This window comes from Fusarium proliferatum (genome assembly GCF_900067095.1).
Source record: "Fusarium proliferatum ET1 genome assembly, contig: FPRO_scaffold013, whole genome shotgun sequence".
Classification (NCBI taxonomy): domain Eukaryota; kingdom Fungi; phylum Ascomycota; class Sordariomycetes; order Hypocreales; family Nectriaceae; genus Fusarium; species Fusarium proliferatum.
In genome coordinates, this window is record NW_022194802.1 from 46,335 (window position 1) to 62,705 (window position 16,371).

General features: G+C 48.4%; 8 protein-coding genes across 8 annotated transcripts; 2 read left to right on the forward strand and 6 right to left on the reverse strand.

Annotated features, from left to right (window-relative positions):
• Positions 1 to 192: 192 nt before the first annotated feature.
• Positions 193 to 1,654, forward strand: FPRO_12615 (uncharacterized protein; the record flags this gene model as incomplete). Its single annotated transcript, XM_031223151.1, has 2 exons — positions 193 to 249; positions 302 to 1,654. 2 exons carry the CDS (start codon positions 193 to 195, stop codon positions 1,652 to 1,654), a joined length of 1,410 nt encoding a protein of 469 aa, XP_031088538.1.
• Positions 1,655 to 2,216: 562 nt separating this feature from the next.
• FPRO_12616 (uncharacterized protein) lies at positions 2,217 to 3,631 on the reverse strand (the record flags this gene model as incomplete). The annotated part of the gene is made up of 4 exons (XM_031223152.1): positions 2,217 to 2,613; positions 2,665 to 2,938; positions 2,994 to 3,465; positions 3,524 to 3,631. The coding sequence occupies 4 exons, from the start codon at positions 3,629 to 3,631 to the stop codon at positions 2,217 to 2,219; spliced, it is 1,251 nt and encodes a 416-aa protein (XP_031088539.1).
• A 960-nt stretch (positions 3,632 to 4,591) lies between these two features.
• FPRO_12617 (uncharacterized protein) lies at positions 4,592 to 6,404 on the reverse strand (the record flags this gene model as incomplete). Its single annotated transcript, XM_031223153.1, has 4 exons — positions 4,592 to 4,824; positions 4,875 to 5,572; positions 5,631 to 6,137; positions 6,196 to 6,404. 4 exons carry the CDS (start codon positions 6,402 to 6,404, stop codon positions 4,592 to 4,594), a joined length of 1,647 nt encoding a protein of 548 aa, XP_031088540.1.
• Positions 6,405 to 7,210: 806 nt separating this feature from the next.
• Positions 7,211 to 9,208, reverse strand: FPRO_12618 (uncharacterized protein; the record flags this gene model as incomplete). The annotated part of the gene is made up of 3 exons (XM_031223154.1): positions 7,211 to 7,503; positions 7,565 to 9,048; positions 9,105 to 9,208. 3 exons carry the CDS (start codon positions 9,206 to 9,208, stop codon positions 7,211 to 7,213), a joined length of 1,881 nt encoding a protein of 626 aa, XP_031088541.1.
• A 490-nt stretch (positions 9,209 to 9,698) lies between these two features.
• Positions 9,699 to 11,646, forward strand: FPRO_12619 (uncharacterized protein; the record flags this gene model as incomplete). Its single annotated transcript, XM_031223155.1, has 7 exons — positions 9,699 to 9,925; positions 9,983 to 10,004; positions 10,069 to 10,076; positions 10,126 to 10,390; positions 10,443 to 10,637; positions 10,690 to 11,049; positions 11,098 to 11,646. 7 exons carry the CDS (start codon positions 9,699 to 9,701, stop codon positions 11,644 to 11,646), a joined length of 1,626 nt encoding a protein of 541 aa, XP_031088542.1.
• Positions 11,647 to 11,859: 213 nt separating this feature from the next.
• FPRO_12620 (uncharacterized protein) lies at positions 11,860 to 12,945 on the reverse strand (the record flags this gene model as incomplete). Its single annotated transcript, XM_031223156.1, has 2 exons — positions 11,860 to 12,368; positions 12,441 to 12,945. The coding sequence occupies 2 exons, from the start codon at positions 12,943 to 12,945 to the stop codon at positions 11,860 to 11,862; spliced, it is 1,014 nt and encodes a 337-aa protein (XP_031088543.1).
• Positions 12,946 to 13,395: 450 nt separating this feature from the next.
• On the reverse strand, positions 13,396 to 14,239 carry FPRO_12621 (uncharacterized protein; the record flags this gene model as incomplete). The annotated part of the gene is made up of 2 exons (XM_031223157.1): positions 13,396 to 14,093; positions 14,146 to 14,239. The coding sequence occupies 2 exons, from the start codon at positions 14,237 to 14,239 to the stop codon at positions 13,396 to 13,398; spliced, it is 792 nt and encodes a 263-aa protein (XP_031088544.1).
• Positions 14,240 to 14,674: 435 nt separating this feature from the next.
• Positions 14,675 to 15,937, reverse strand: FPRO_12622 (putative polysaccharide deacetylase family protein; the record flags this gene model as incomplete). Its single annotated transcript, XM_031223158.1, has 7 exons — positions 14,675 to 14,773; positions 14,833 to 14,960; positions 15,018 to 15,070; positions 15,165 to 15,526; positions 15,576 to 15,724; positions 15,777 to 15,856; positions 15,912 to 15,937. The coding sequence occupies 7 exons, from the start codon at positions 15,935 to 15,937 to the stop codon at positions 14,675 to 14,677; spliced, it is 897 nt and encodes a 298-aa protein (XP_031088545.1).
• Between the last annotated feature and the right edge of the window lie 434 nt (positions 15,938 to 16,371).

The window sequence follows — 16,371 nt, forward strand, 5'->3', positions numbered from 1 at the left end:
GTAAAGGCACGAGCATATCGGCAATCGCCTTGGTAAATCGGACAGCGCAGTACATGGCACCACCACTTGTGTCTGCTTTGCCACAAGACCAAGACTGCGTCGCATATACCTTTAATACGAATGTAGAGACCTTTTGCTCAATATTATCCCCTCTACCCATTGCCAATCAAGATCCAGCAGACTAGAGACAACATGCCCAACTACAAGATACAGGAAGTGATGGACAGGAGTGATTCAAGCAAACTCCATGTAGGTTTAAGACTCTATATCTCAAGACACTTCAAGGTTAATTTGTATTTAGGTGATAATTGTAGGCGCTGGCCTCGGTGGCCTCGGTGCTGCAATCGCTGTCCGTCTGGCCGGCCATGATGTCACGGTTTTGGAGTCTGCACCAGCAATCGGCGAAGTCGGCGCCGGTATTCAAGTCCTTCCCAACGCTGCTCGAGTTCTCTTCTCCTGGGGCCTCGAGAAGGAACTGGTTAAAAATGCTACCAAGCCAAGAAAATGCAACTTCATTGGCTGGAAAGGGAACCATCTCTCAGAAATGGACTACCATGGCTATGCGGCTGCCTCGGGAGGATACCCGTTCCTCGACTTCCACCGCGCGACTCTGCATAAAGCACTTCTAGATAGATCTCAAGAGCTAGGGGCCAAGATCATTTGCGGATCTAAAGTCTTGTCTTACGAGATAGCGGCCGACAACAGCCACGCAACTGTGTTTCTAGAAGGAGGGCAAATCATGAAGTCTGACTTGGTCGTCGGTGCTGATGGCATCGCCTCTTCCCTCAGAGAGCAGTTCCTCGGTCGACCCGATCCTCCACAATTGACGGGCGACTTGGCCTACCGGTTGCTACTGTCAACAGACGAGATGAGAAAGGACCCAGACCTGAGGCCATTCGTGGAGGATCCCCAAGTTAACTACTGGGTCGGCCCCGATAAACATGCAGTCAACTACGTACTGAAAGGAGGAGAACTCTTCAACATGGTTCTCTTAGTGCCAGATGACATCCCACTCGACAGCGGCAACACTTTGAGGGGCAACATCGAAGAGATGAGAGCCCATTTCGCCGATTGGGACCCTCGCATCGGGAAGATGCTTAACCTATGTGACTCTGTTCTCAAGTGGAGATTATGCATTCGACCTGGCCTCGACCCGACTTGGTCACACCCTTCAGGAGCCCTCACCATGCTCGGCGACTCTGTTCACGCTACACTACCGTATCTGGCCAGTGGTGCCGGTATGGCTCTGGAGGACGGCGGCGTCCTTGGACTTTGCCTCGCCAAGCTTACCGATAAATCACCAGCCTCAAAGCTAAAGGCTCTAGCTGTCTACGAGGCATGTCGAAGAGAACGCACGGAAATGGTTGTGCAAAGAGGGACATACAACCAGTGGATATACCATCTGCCCGATGGCGAAGAGCAGAGGCAGCGAGATGAGCGGTTCAAGCAATATGGAAAGTGGGATGAAGAGTGGCTCAGTGGAGAGAATCCAACTATCCCGCAGTCATCAGAGACAGGAGAGGATCCATTTCCTTGGAGATATCATGGAGTTGGACGGTGGTTGTTGACGTATGATATGTGGAAGGATGTAGATGAGAAGTTCTCGCAGATTGAGTCTGAGGCCAGTAATGATTCACTGAGAGCAAGTCTCTAACTTCAAGCACTATCCTCTGTCTGGCTGAGGTATTATTAGTCGGCCAATACGACACTTTGAAAAGTTAGATCATATCGCTAAGCATTGTTTGAACATCTCCGCCGCATTATTTCCTCCTATAGAGGTAAAGGCGCTTCAAACTCTTTGCAGAGTCAACTGTACTAAGATCGAGCATTTTTGGCCGATGTGCATCAGAAGCTTCCAGATATGCATGTACTGCCTATAGATGGCGAGGGATGTAAGGAAGATTAGATCTAGATGTAGTTGAAACGGCAAGGCAAATAGAAAGAATGCGAAAAGTTGAAAGATCTATCGGATTCATGGATGGCGACGGCGACAATAGATGGTGATCTTGGTAGTGGAGCGGCGTTCCCCAGTGTTGAAGACTTACAACTCATATTTCCAGAGACAGAGCCTCAGACAAATACAATTGACGAGCTAAGTCTTTCTCTATCACTTTTGGTGTCGCTGAGATTATTGAACAAGCGTTTATTTGCTGCAGCTAAGCTGCCCATGCCAATATGTAGTCTATAGAACCGACCTCCAGCGCGAGACTCCCAGTTTATGCTTCACTCTTCACCTCTTGTGAGGGGTTGTAAAAGGGATAGTCATTGTAGCCCTTCTCAGGAGGATCAGCACCGTAGAATGTGCTGCGGTCATAGGCGTTAAGAGGCCAGCCATTCTCCAATCTCGCAGCCAGGTCAGGGTTGGCAATGAAGTGTCGGCCCATGGCGACCAAGTCAGCCTCTTGACTCTTGATCTTTGTGGGAGCATTATCTCGGTTGAAGTTTCCGCAGGCTAGGAACAGAATTCCGGAAGGCTGGAGGATGTTGCGGAATATGTTGAGAGAGTTTGCTTGCTTGCCAACTTCAACAGAAGCACCATCTTTACTGCTGCCGTTGGCAAGTGCAGCGAGCTTTTGCTGCTCATCCAGAACCTCGTCAAAACGTGGCTCAATCCTGATTATCGTCAGTCATTTTGACGTTGTTTCAGTGGTGAATATGACCTACATGTGAACGTAAACAGGCTTGTGTTTATCTGGAAGACTGGCGATCTGGCCACAGAGGTAAGACCAATGTGCGTTGGGATCACTATCCTTGGTGCCCTGGAAGTAATTGTAAGGCGAAAGTCGAAGACCGACCTTGTCGGCACCGATAGCATCACAGCATGCAGTAAGAACCTCGAGCAGAAATCTGCATCGGTTCTCGACAGAGCCGCCATACTCATCAGTGCGGTTGTTGATGTTGTCGTGAAGGAACTGCTCAAGAAGATAACCGTTGGCACCTGATCCCAACAGTTAGCAAGAGGTTAAAAGCACAGAGTCTGTGTGTACACATACCATGAATCTCAATACCGTCAAATCCAGCAACTTCAACAGCTCGCTTGGCTGCGGCTGCCCATTCGGTAGTGATGCTGTGGATCTCGTCCACTGTCAAGGCTCGAGGCGGGTCATCCTTGGTATCAGTGCCATCCAGATATGTACCCGGCATGGGCTGATCGCCAGAAGACACTGCCCTCTCACCACCCCGCTGCGCACTACAGGACGCCCGGCCAGTGTGCCACAGCTGAGTGAAGATAAACCCGCCCTTGGCATGGACAGCGTCAGTTACCTTCTTCCATCCCTGTAATTGGGAGTCGGTAAAGACGCCAGGAACACCGGGGTAAGCACTAGCGTTCAGGGCAATGTCGGTCGCCTCAGTAATCTGAAGACCGCCGTCACTGGAGCGATCGCTGTAGTACTTTACCATACGAGGGCCAGGGACATAAACTCCACGGGACTCGAATTCGCTTCTCATGCGAGTGTTAGGTGCCTGGAAGGACGTTGTTAGGTCCTTCTTCTCGGATAAGTAATTGACTTTTACCACATACCTGCACAATTCGGTGCTTCAAGTTGAGCTTGCCAAGCTTCAAGGGCGAGAACAAGACAGTGTCCTTCAGCGCAGCGTGCGCCGCGGGCGGTGTGACTGCGATAGGCATCTTTGTAGGGGGGGCGGATAAAAATCGGGAGAGAGAACGTAACAAGCTTTCAGGAGGCTTGAGGCTGTTGGAAAGATAGACGCCTGATTGCACTTGGAATTGATAGATCAAGTAGCTATGGATGCTGAAGCTTTAGTAGCCGATGTACTTTGTCCTTGTTCATTTTGTTGTTTCGATTGCAACCAAGCATGGACTCTTGGTACCCCATCCCCCACCTTTGAACGATGAAAGTGGGTACACACATGCGAGGAGTCAACTATTGTTCTTGTTGGCCACTGATAAGACGCAGGACGACAGGGAAGAGCAAGAATGGGGGTGGGTCTGACCAGCATCGGAAAGCTTAAGACAGCTAGGACAAAAGAAGTCTAGCATTAAAGAATCACGAGCGGAACATCCGATAGGCTGCTCTATAATTCTTATGGGTCAAATACATGTCTCGTTCCCGGGTAACAAGGGTGAATTTTGAGTTTTTGATGATATGGAGAGCAACAAGTCTCACAACACACCCTTGGGGACCGTGGCCTGCTTAAGACAAAGCCTTCTATTGTTCTTCCCAGACTGGTATTTTGAGTGTAAAAGTCTATGATTTTAGAAGTATCCTTGAAAGTTTCACTCAACTTGCATCGGAACAGCTGTCTGCATTGCTGATATGTTGCCTGATTGCAAGGACAATATTGTGCTACTTAAGCATTTTCGTAAGCTTAATGGAGATGCTGATGACCATTTTGAGACTTATTGAAGTAGAAATTCTTTCCCTTGGTTCTTGACAATTAACAAGCGACATAAAGTTAAATACCGAAGGTTGCTGTCAAGGTCTCGAATTGAAAATAAGAAGGAGTAAGAATTTACGAAATAACATACACTGTTTTGCATCGAAGCATTGCTTAAACGTATATGAATTAACTAGTCCTTACTACTAAGGCATTACATGTTTTTGAAAACCACTGTCCCATCGTACCTCTAGAGAGAGGCATGTCCATGTGTCTCATAAGGAAGACCAAGACAGAAGAAACCGACGACGATCCAAAGCGCTGCACTTGCATAAATCGGAACAACCGTGAACCCAGAATATGTTGAAATAAAAGATGCCACAAGACCACCAAGTCTGAGAAGTGTAGCTGCAATACCAGTGCCAGTACCTCGTACTGGTCCAGGGAAAGACTCTGGAGTGAAGGCAAACATGACGGCGTACTCTACATAGCTTATTAGTATGTGAGATAGATGGGCTAGGAGAGAAACTTACCAAAGTTTCCGAGAATAGCTGTGGCGCACTGGAATCCAATGTCGGCGGCTTCAGTGCCAACGGCTGTGTAGGCAAAGAGAAAGACGCCAGTGAGAACGGCAGAGATGGCCATCATCCACCTGCGGCCGAACCGAGTCTCTACCAGGAAACCTGCTGAGATGGGACCGAGGACCCCAACAGCGGAAACAATGCAGTAGATCATATAGGTGTGGTTGAACGATGAGCTAGCCGTGTAATCTTTCTTAGACTCAAGATAAGAAGTAATGAATGCAAAGTAGAGCGGGTAGGCGATTCCAATGGTAAGCCAGATTAAGAACGTAACTGCACTGTGCTGTGCCATCTTACGGCCGGCGAAGAGCGAGCGATAGCTGCTCATGTTGAAGTCCTTGAAGTTCTCCTTGAGGATATCTTTCATGGAAAGCTTCTTCTCGGTCTGATCTGGAATGGCGTGGACGGGTTCGCCGGTAGACGAGACAACCGCAGACGAGTAAATTTGGCGGTCGATATCCTGCATCATCTCGAGTGTCAGGATCTCAGGTTTGCCGTTGTAACGAGCGATGTAGTTGACCGATTCCACAGCCTCTGCGTCCCGTCCCTTGGAGAGAAGATACTTGGGCGACTCAGGGATTTTAAAGACAAAGATTCGGACCAAGGCAAGAACAAGAGCAATGCCACCGAGAGTGATCATGATGTATCGCCTGGAGAGGTCGTCCTGTTAGTCCGATGTATCAGAAATGCTCAGAGTGAACCACTTACCATCCCATATTATCTTGTCGGCGGCAACCCTCAGGGCTGCTGCAAGCAAAGTTGGCTAGGAACACCCACGAGAGAAGGGACACGATAAGCTGGCCAAGGTTCCACCATGCAGACAGTGTGACGAGCAGCCATTGATGACTCTGCGGAACAAACTCAAGGAAGACAATACTGTCAACCGGGACGTTACCTCCAGCAGCAGTACCGATGACAGCCCAGAGAGAGCAAAAGGTGATGAAGTCCTGAGACCCAGCAACTGCACAAGCAAAGATGGCTCCGATAAAGATTGTAGAGTTGAAAGCAGGCTTGCGGCCAATGACATCAGCCGCGGTGCCCCAAAAGAAGGCTCCGACAATCAGTCCGACGTAGTAAGCCACTGAACTGAAGCTGAGTCTAGTAATGTCGTCGAATTCGTTCATGATCGGGGGACGAACGGCGGTGATGCCTTGGGACCAGAAGTTATCGACCATCCAGCCGCAACCGTTGACGACGAAGAGAATCCATTGGAACCTAGAAGAATCACTGTTAGTACGGATGTTACTGCTGATATGAACTGCCAAAGACTCACTTTCCGGTACCAATCTCCGAGAGATGGCGTGCAACAAGTTCAGACTTTAGCCGATACGACTCATTGACAGCACTCCCGTAAAACTCGCGAACAGCACTGTCCTCAACAGGCTTGTGATCACCGAGACGGTAGGAAGTTGCGCTTGGGGCTTGCTGAAGCTTGGCTCCAGTGGCCTTCTCGGCGATATCCTCTGCGTTGTTTGAAGCCATGATGATGCTTTGTGGAAAGAAACGAGCACGTTGAAGCTGAGAGGTTGAAGACTGGAGACATCAATCGGCATCGACTCATGTATTTATCAGACATGAGACAACGGACAGACTCGAGTTCTCCCCTTTTGTTTGTAGTGTGAGAGATAAAGGAGATAACTAATCGCTGCTACGAGTCAATGCACACCCTGAACCCAGTCGTAACCTTAGCATACGCTAGGGCAGCAGCAGGACCACGCCAAGACAACGCGTATACGACGCTATCTACCTATCTTATCAGTTCGAACTCAACCTGCTGACATCCAAACCCCCACTTTCCCCGGATTATACGTGTTGTTTGAGAGTTTAAACCATGAGATTTGGGATAAATGGGGTTAATCTCATGAGATAATTGGTGCCCGCTATCAATGGTCGAGACCTGGCTATGTATGGACATGGTTTGGTACGTTCGGGGATCTCAGATACTGATACTGTAGAATGCTTCAGAACCAATAATGAGTGATCTCATATTCATCGGTGAGTCTGGACTTGGAAGAAGCGAGGCGACGGCCTTGAACAAAGTGAGTTTCACTACTCTGCCTTGTAAAACGCGAGCGCGTATGACCCGGACAATCGAGCATTTGGCACTCAAAGTGACATTTCTGACAGGCAAAATTGATCAAGTGTTTCTTGGATACTGACCCGAAATTGTTGCGCATTTTCTAAACTTGAACGAGGAGTGTCTAGCCCGTGATTTCCATGAACTTGGCTTCATATCTCAACACAATTGACATAGTATCTCGTTAAAGGACTTTCATTCAAATGTGAGTTCAGGCAGAAGTGATCTGCAGAAACCCTCTAAAGTACGAGTCGAGCCAACTCACCGCCGCGGCACCATCCTCGAAACTGGCATTCTTGATACGCCGAATGGCACCGACATAACCATCCGGCCTAACCACAAGAATTGAAACCTCTCCACGATCGACAGAGCCAAGCCACTTCTCTGTACACGAAGTTCGCTTGGTATCCAAATGCGCCGCGTCATCCAGATATACCGTCCACCTACTCTTGGAAAATGTGGGAGGCAAGTCTGAGAGCTCAAACTCGTTCTTATCTGTAGAGGCTGTGAAGATTCCGCAAGTTAGTTACTGGGATCAAGTGACAATTGAAAAGACTCTACTTACTCAGAAGTGCAAATGTGATTAGTTGGTTGACTGTTGTGTATCGCTCTGGCCGCACGTAAACATCATCGGCTCGGCTGGCACGAGGCTTCTGCTGATATGAAGCCTGCGCTGACTTGCCAAGCTGGAATACGAACGAGTTTGGTGTTGAGATAGACTCATCGAGCCCTTTGATGAAGCCACTCTCTTGATGATCCGTAAGGTTCGGAGCGACTACATAGACTCGGAACTGGCCGAGAACTGGGACATCAAGCTGAACATCAACTGGGCAAGCATCTATGTAGCGCGTAACCTTTGCCTGGGGGAGATTACAGCCAGGCTTAGCATCGCCACCAGGAGCGGCATCTAGAGGATGGTTCAGCTCATTGGGACCGTACTCAACCCCCACTCCCGAGATGAAGCGTGTGTTCTTGCGGAAATTCTCAGCGAGCCTCTGGGAGTCGCCTCCAGCGATCTCATTGGCGTGTTCGAAGTCAAAGTTGATGAGATCTTCCGCGATCTTCTTCCGTTCCTGCTCGTAAGACTGTAGAAGAATTCCATCCTTGGCGAAACCGCGCGCGGCAAGGTTGAGCTTCCAGCCCAAGTTCCAAGAGTCATGGACACTGGTGTTCATTCCCTGTGCAGCCTTTGGACTGTGTGTGTGACTAGCATCTCCAGCTATAAATACTCGCTGAGTTGGGTCCAAGAACCGTGTTGCGAAACGTTGGGATACTTGATAGTTGCCGAACCACTCGACTGATGTCCAGTTGACGGTGTAGGGAGCCATAATAAGACGTGCCTGCTCCATGACAAACTCCTGACCGAGCCCTTTCGAAGTGACCGAACTCTTCATCTCGATGTACAGGCGAGTCATGTTGCGCTCACGTGGAATAAGTAGGACTGACCCGTGTTCCTCGGAGAATATGACGGTCTTGCTCCAGATGTCAGGAAAGTCGGTATCCAACTCTCCATCCAAAACTCCCCAGACAGAGTTATGGGGCGTTCCTTGAGAGGCCGCGCCGGGAATGGCGTTGCGTACTGCTGAGCGAGCACCATCACAGCCTACTAGATACCTGGCTGGAATAGATGTACGTGTTTCACCATCTTTGTCGCATTCGATCTGTAGAATATGAGGATCTGAAGAGTCTGTTACGCCTTGAAACGTGTGACTTCGAGTGACCTCAACACCACTTTTCCGCAGGTCGGTAATAAACGTTCCTTCCATCATTCCCTGATGGCACAAAAGGATATAGGGATGTAGCACATCTACCACTGAAGATGGATAGTGGACTTCACGTCCTGTACGGCGAAGTCCCTCAGTTGGTGAACCTCGCCACATGCAGATGTCATGAACCTTGACGCCTGTTTGTACAAGATCATCGCCAATTCGCAGCATCTGCAACGTCTCAATGGTCTTTGGTTGGATACCATCAGCGCGGCCCACAGTTGTCTGATCGGGCCTCTCATCTATGACCTTTACTGAGAGACCAAGCTTTGCCAACACGACACTAGAGAAATCATCAGTACGGACAGGCAAAAGGCGAACAGCGATTCGGAAGCTCACCTTAGCATGAGGCCAGAAGGGCCAGCTCCTACAACACAGACATCATGGATATCGGCATCGTGATGTCCGTTGCTGTGACCATTCGTGCTTGTCGTAATGGCCATGTGGGGCAAGTGTTGGCGGTGTAATGTGGATGGATACTGTACTAAGTGATGATGGTGCTTGACAGTGTATCATTTGATCTCATCAACACATTCACCTCTCGGATATATCAATCAACCTGTTTCTTAGCAACGGACAACTCAAGACTTTCCTGCGGCGTCTTCCGCTAAATGTCGTCTCATCCGTTGAGGACAATGTAGCAGCACCATCATTCGATCACTCAGGCTCTATCATCAGTAAGCTAACTAGCGTCGAGTCCACCCCCACTCCCGATTCTCAACCGCCTCTGGCTATCGTTATCTCGGCGATTCGGCTTGACTCGACTAAAACCTGGCTTTTATCGGCATACGCGCGGGGTTTGGCAGGGTATATCCAAGGATGGGGTCGTGCTGCAGATCGCGACCTCCCTTCCCTACAGAAAAAGTCTCGTGTTATTATAGCGAGAAGAGGAATTTAGTGGCTTATTGTAGAATTTTCTAACAGAATAGCACGATGGCACCTGGCTCAATTGATCCCGAGCCTCTGCCTTGGCAGTCCACGGTCGAACGCAAGAAACAACTGCAGTGTGATCTTTTGTCCAAGGCTTTATTGGAACTTGAGAATAACAAAGGCTTACAGCTTGTCGATATCAACCAGCTTGCCGATGCAGCCCAGAGTTTAAGCCTTGTATCCAATGGGCAGCTGACATGCAAAACCGTTGTGCAAGGGTTGATTGGACGGTACGTGATTAATATTACTCTAAGTGTAGTGTAGTTGATTAACACGTTTCTATACAGAGCGATCCAAGTTCACCAAGAGGTGCGTGATTCAAATGTGACAAATTGATAGGCACTATCTTTCTAACGACGATGGGTTTCAATAGCACAACTGGTTAGATGCACCTCATGAACCCCGACATCAAAAGCTAAAGTGACTCTAGTTTAACGGAAGTTGCTTTCGAAGATGCGCTACGACAGGCTGAAGTGCTTGATGCTTACATGGCAAGCAGCAAAAAGCCGATCGGGCCCCTGCATGGCTTGGTGGTTACTCTCAAGGACCAATTTAACATTAAAGGTTATGATAGCACCCTGGGCTATGTCGGACGATCTTTCAATCCCGCTACTGAGGATGCCGTATTGGTAAAGATGCTAAAGTCACTGGGAGCTATCGTTCTCGCCAAGTCAAACTTGCCACAGAGTATCATGGTGAGTGACTGATCTCAATCCAGGCTGAGCACCTTGGCTTACAGGCATTTAGTGGTGTGAGACGGAGAATCCCCTCTGGGGGTTGACTACCAATCCCATGAATAAGGATTACACACCAGGTGGCTCTACAGGCGGAGAGGCTGTCCTGATTTCTCGCGGTGCCTCTATGCTTGGATGGGGCACGGATATTGGTGGAAGTATTCGCATTCCAAGCCATATGATGGGTCTATATGGATTGAAGCCGAGCGTAAGTTGTTAATGTTCGGGAAGTCACCAATATCCTGCTTACTGGTCACCAGAGCACGAGACTACCATACCAAGGCGTCCCCGTTTCCACAGAGGGACAGGAACATGTTCCATCCTCAATTGGTCCGATGGCACGAGACTTGGACATGATCAAACATGCCATGCACAGCTTAATTGAGTCAAAGCCATGGGAATATGATGCACGCTGTGCACCGCTTCCTTGGCGGGGTCATTTGTATGAAGAAATGCATAGTAGACCACTTACTATCGGTGTTCTTATGGACGACGGGGTCGTTCGACCACATCCACCGATAACACGAGTAATGCGAGATGCAGTTGAGGCTTTGAAGCATGAGGGCCATGAGATTGTGGAATGGAACACCGAACTCCATGAGCAGTGTATAAGAACTATGGTAATACTAGCCTCAAACTTGAGACCTTTTTGACTAACCTTCGAACAGGATATGTTTTATACCGCTGATGGTGGTGAAGATATCCGCCAGGACATATCAAAGGCTGGAGAGCCATTCATCCCTCATGTCCAGCGACTTGTGAATAAAGGCAAAGCAATTTCGGTATACGAATATTGGAAACTCAACAAGAAGAAGTGGGATCTCCAACAGGGATATCTGGAGAAGTGGAACTCCATCCAGTCTGCCACTGGCAGAAAGGCTGACGTGATTCTCATGCCCGTTATGCCGCATACCGCTGTCCGGCACGGTGGATGCGGCTGGGTTGGGTATACAAAGGTCTGGAATGTTCTTGACTATACCGCGATGGTGATACCTGGCGGAACGATACAGTCAGAGGATGTTGGCACGCCATTCTCATATCCTGCTAGGGGTCCTGAAGATGAATGGAACCAGGGACTTTGGAACAAGGACAAAGGCGAGATGGCTGCGATGAATCTCCCAGTCGGGCTGCAGATCGTTGGACGGAAGCTCGAGGAGGAGAAAGTGCTTGGGGCTGCTGATGTAATCGATCGCGTTGTGAAAAGGATGTTAAAGTAGCCCTATGGCCTGTAATGTACATACGAAATCCACGAAGCTGCCATAAAGATCTGATGTGATTTCGAAAGCCGGCAAGTTGACGTGAGGTCACAAGATGGATCGACTCTTCAGATAACCTCAGCTAAACTCTTTGCATTACTTATAGCTTATTTAACTGGCCGTCCTTTATAGTTGAAATACACCCTGCTAGCGTATTTGCCATAAGCCTCCCAATTAAATGCTTTTTCGGCGATCAAACGTCTTGACATAGCTAGGGCTTTCACCAGCGACTCGTCGAAGCAACCTCAATCGCTCGTTTGTCTCTTCCCGCCGATACCACTTCTCATCATCTAAGGCGTTGACTCTAGGCCAACCAGTATGAATCGCGGTATCAACCCAAGTTGAGCTCGGCATCTCAATCGGTTCGTCTCCTCCACCAAGAGACCTCACAACAGCAGGCAAGGCCTCAAGGCCCACGTTTAGGGTGCTTCGAAACCCCAGCGTTGATTTCACGGGGTCGGGCTGGGTACCAAAGACTGCAATTTCCCGTTGATTCTGGGCAATGACAAAGTCAATGGCTATATGCAGAGGCACCTGAACTGCTGTATCCGATATGAACTTTGTAACGTGTTGACTGATGGATATGAAGTTCAGCTGTTGGCTTAGCCCGCTGTCTTCACCTGTGAGGGTAATGAGAACTGGTAACTTCCCCACATCTGTTACACGAATATCAAAGTCGTCCTCTAAAAGAATGATTGTAACTGCTTAGAATATCGGCTGTAGGATTAAAAACTCCTGATCTCGAAAGCGTGGACCCCCAAATGTGGCGGGTTGTGAGGGAAGGGTCAAGACCTCTCGATGATATGTCGCTACTTGGTCGCAGATTCTCCCATCCAGGTCGTTTATAAGCGTGACCAGTGATACTGCAGACATATCGGGAGAAGGTCTGCATTGGTAAAATTGCTTCGCAATAAACTGGTGGTACTCAATATCATTCAGGTATGGTCGATACCATTTGTTGTGTAGCCAGTTGTGCAAAGCACAGTGGAGTAGTGAATAGTGCTTGGTGCGATGCACAATATATATCGGCACGGTCCTATTGCAACAACCCTCCAAATCTCTTAACGTCATATCCTCCACCTTTACGTGACAATCGTCAGAGCAGACATTAGTGCGGAGCAGACAGGGTCGGACTTTGTTTCGGGCGTCTACAACAAAGATATCTTGTCGGTGGCATGCTTCCAGTTGACCACGAATCTCAGACAAGATTTCGTGTCGGGGCCGCGGGGCCCTCTTTGTGACGCTTGGACAGACGTACATTCCGAGGATCGAGATATCTAAGGAGAGGGGTAATGCAAGATTGCAACTCTTCTTCTCTGGCTGATGTGAAATAAACGAGAATGATGTATAAAGGTGTGAATGAGATTTAGCAGTCGAACTTTTAGGTAGAGAAAGCGCTGGCTTTATATAGTCAATACTCCTACAAAATAAAGTGTCGTGTTCAAAGTCAAGTTGAAGTAAATTCCAGACTGTGAGTCAGGCCGTGAACCTTGCCACGGAAGTCAGAGGCGTTAAAGCCCAATGAGTCGCTAATTGCGAAATTCAAGCTTTGAGTACATTCTTAGCCTTTACTTCTCCAACCATTTGCTTCAGGTCACGGCTGGTGTGTGGCATCCCTGCTTAGAGACTGCTGATGATCAATGGTTAAAATTGAACATAACTTAAAGTCATATAGTGAGTATAGGTTTCGTAAAGTAATCAATAAATCTTTCAGTATACCAAGTTTACGGACTTCCCGTTCCACCTCTGGACATTCCTTTGGATAAGCTCTTCAAACATCCATCTTGCCAAGTCCAACCTACTGATAGTGTACCCAATTTGAACACCAGTTTCTCGCTCATCACTCTTTCTCAAAACATCATCTTCCCAAATCCACCCAACACGTACTTTCTTTGTCCCTTTCATCTCCCCATCTGTCAGCAATGGAGGTCGAAGCATCACATAACCACCGAGACCAGAGTCCTTCTGCGTCGCTGCCTCACGAGTAACACGCTCAAGAGCTGCAGTGTCGATCTGAGCCTCTTTCAACAACCACCAATAGAGCGGGATGAGGCTAAGCGGTTGATCACGACGAGAGCCATGTCCAGTTGATGATATTGGGGCGTAGATCGGTGAATTTGAGATGCTGTTGGTAGAAACAAGATCTTTTAACGCCTGCATCACCGCAGCAGCAGAGTCGCCGGTGATCGTGGCATCATCCATAGCAATCGGGTGGAACGGATTGAATCGGAGTTTCCAAGTGCTTGTGATGCCACTGAAAATGATCTCGGGGTCGTTGAGAAGAAGGCTGCGGACGGTGGAAACATCGCGAGATGATCCTGTGACAACGATGAGTTGTGACTGTTGGATCTCTTCAGATACGCCGAGATCCAAGAGAGTCTTTTTCAATTTCGACGGATCTCGAACAACTATATATGATGAATTAGCTTGTAAAGCTGTAGTATGGGAACTTGAACTCACGAGCAGCTGCTTTGTGGCCATCGAGTAATGTCCATGCTAGCACATGCCGCAAGGTAGCGCCGCACGCTCCGATGAATGCCGCTTTGACCGCCATGATGTGATGATTGGGTTAAGTATATAACAAGGTAGAAAATGACTTATACGGATGAGATATTATTTATTATGGCTTCTGTTGCTGGTATTTTATATTTTACATTTATCGGTCTCATGATCAGTTCATTTTGCGGACTTGTTGTTGCGGAGTCGGCATCGGGACAACTACAGAATGAAAAGTGGCTTGCCAAGTCCGCTCATTTCACTGGCCCCATTCCACATCGTGAAGTTCGTGAACCCGCGGAAGCCGAATTGTCTACAGAAATTGCGAAAAAGGAAAAGAGAAAGATATTCCACAGGAATGCGCGTTTTAGCCCGATGCGTGACTGATTATAAACAATAGTAGCTAAGGCTCATGACTAATAATGCTTAATGTTCGGCTTTGTTTTCTCTCAGCGTATGGCCCCTAGCGCGGTGGTCTAGAATCTCACTGGTTCTACGTCGACTCTTGAAACTTCTTCATCACCTCCTCGTGGCTGGCCGGCATGAGAGCGCCTTCTGGTGCAGGATTCTTGCTCTTGAAGTAGTCGCTCATCTGATTACCGTTAGTATCGTAAATGGTACAGAACTCCCTAAGACTCAGAAGCAACTGACCTCTCCCATTGTGACCCACTCGACACCTTCATGCTTGTTGATGTGCTCGATGATACGTTCGTGCATCAGCAGAACGTGAGGTCTACCCGAGACATCCGGGTGGATGGTCATTGGGAAGATGAATTCGTCTGTAGAATGTCAGTAAACCGAAACATTTCCTCCATCTAGCTTGGTGGATCACTAACCGTATTCCCGGTAGAAGTAATCGAAATGATCTTTCCAGATATCTTCAACATCTCTATATCTCCTGTTAGTTTGAGCGAAACCTAACTTCAGGGGAAACTTGCCGAGGGTTGACCCATCCATGTGAGTTTGGAGAGTTCTTGATAAACATCATAGGCGGCAGGTCATCTATATACCAAGAGCCAGGTATTTCGACCATGCCTGTCTCTTTGCCCTTTGTCAGTGGCTTCATCCACTCCTCGGCCTTCTTGGTGTAATCAATCTTGGTCCATGCGTCGCCTGTACGCAGCCAGTATGCTTGACAGTCGTGATGGGACATTGAGTGGTCATACTCAATTCCGTAGCTAAGCATCAACTCGGTCCCTTCTTCGCTTGTCTCCCACCAAGGAGCCACGCTTCCCTTGGGTGGCTTTCCGCAGAAGTCGGTGAGTAACTTCCATGTCTTGTGCAAGACATCTTTTTGCTGCTCGAAAGTCATGTCCACGGGGTTTTCGTGGCTGTAGCCATGTAGCTGCCGCCGCTTAGCGTAATGCGAGATATTGGTATGAGATTCTACTTACACCTATCTCGTGTCCGGCATCTCGGACCATAGCACACTCTTCTGGAAATGTTTCCAGGCTGTGTCCAGGGATGAACCATGAGGCTTTAATGTTGTACTTGTCAAAAAGCTTCAACAAGCGCCGGGTACCGATTGTTCCCGCCCAGAGACCTGTTACCCGGAGAGTCAGAAGTTAAAATGCAACGCGCATTATTTTACTGACCTCTGCTAATGTCGCTTGTGCTGTCTTCGCCTCCATATGATCCCAGCCAACCGGCCACGGCATCGATATCCACCCCGTAACTAGCAGTACCCTGGTCAGTGAAAAAAATGTTTATTGGTCGAATACAATCCTTACCAGACCAAAACCTTCTTTTTGCCCATTTTTTCCAATTGATTGTCTGGGAAGTGAATAGAATATGCTTAGGAGTTGTACTCTTGACGTCAACTTTTTGCAACTCGGCAAGGTCCAATGCCAAATAACTTGAGCTCAGAGATACTCCCAAAACGCGGGGTTCTTGTGTTACAGCACTTGGGAGATGGGACATACCCCCACTTACCCCCTGATTGGTATCAGATTAGTTCACGCTGGCGGTATCTGGCGTTATCACAAGTGGAGTCTGTGAGAACAGCCCGTTGCAACCCCCCACCCCCATTCTTGAACTCAGTTTCTGGTACGAGGTTGCAGGTCGAATCGGATGGCTCGCAAGACTTTGTAACTCTCCCGAGAAAGACACCCAGTCTCGTGATTCACTCACTACAAAGGCAATTTGATGTATGTGAATTCTTGCACTGAACATCGGGGACGTCAAATTATT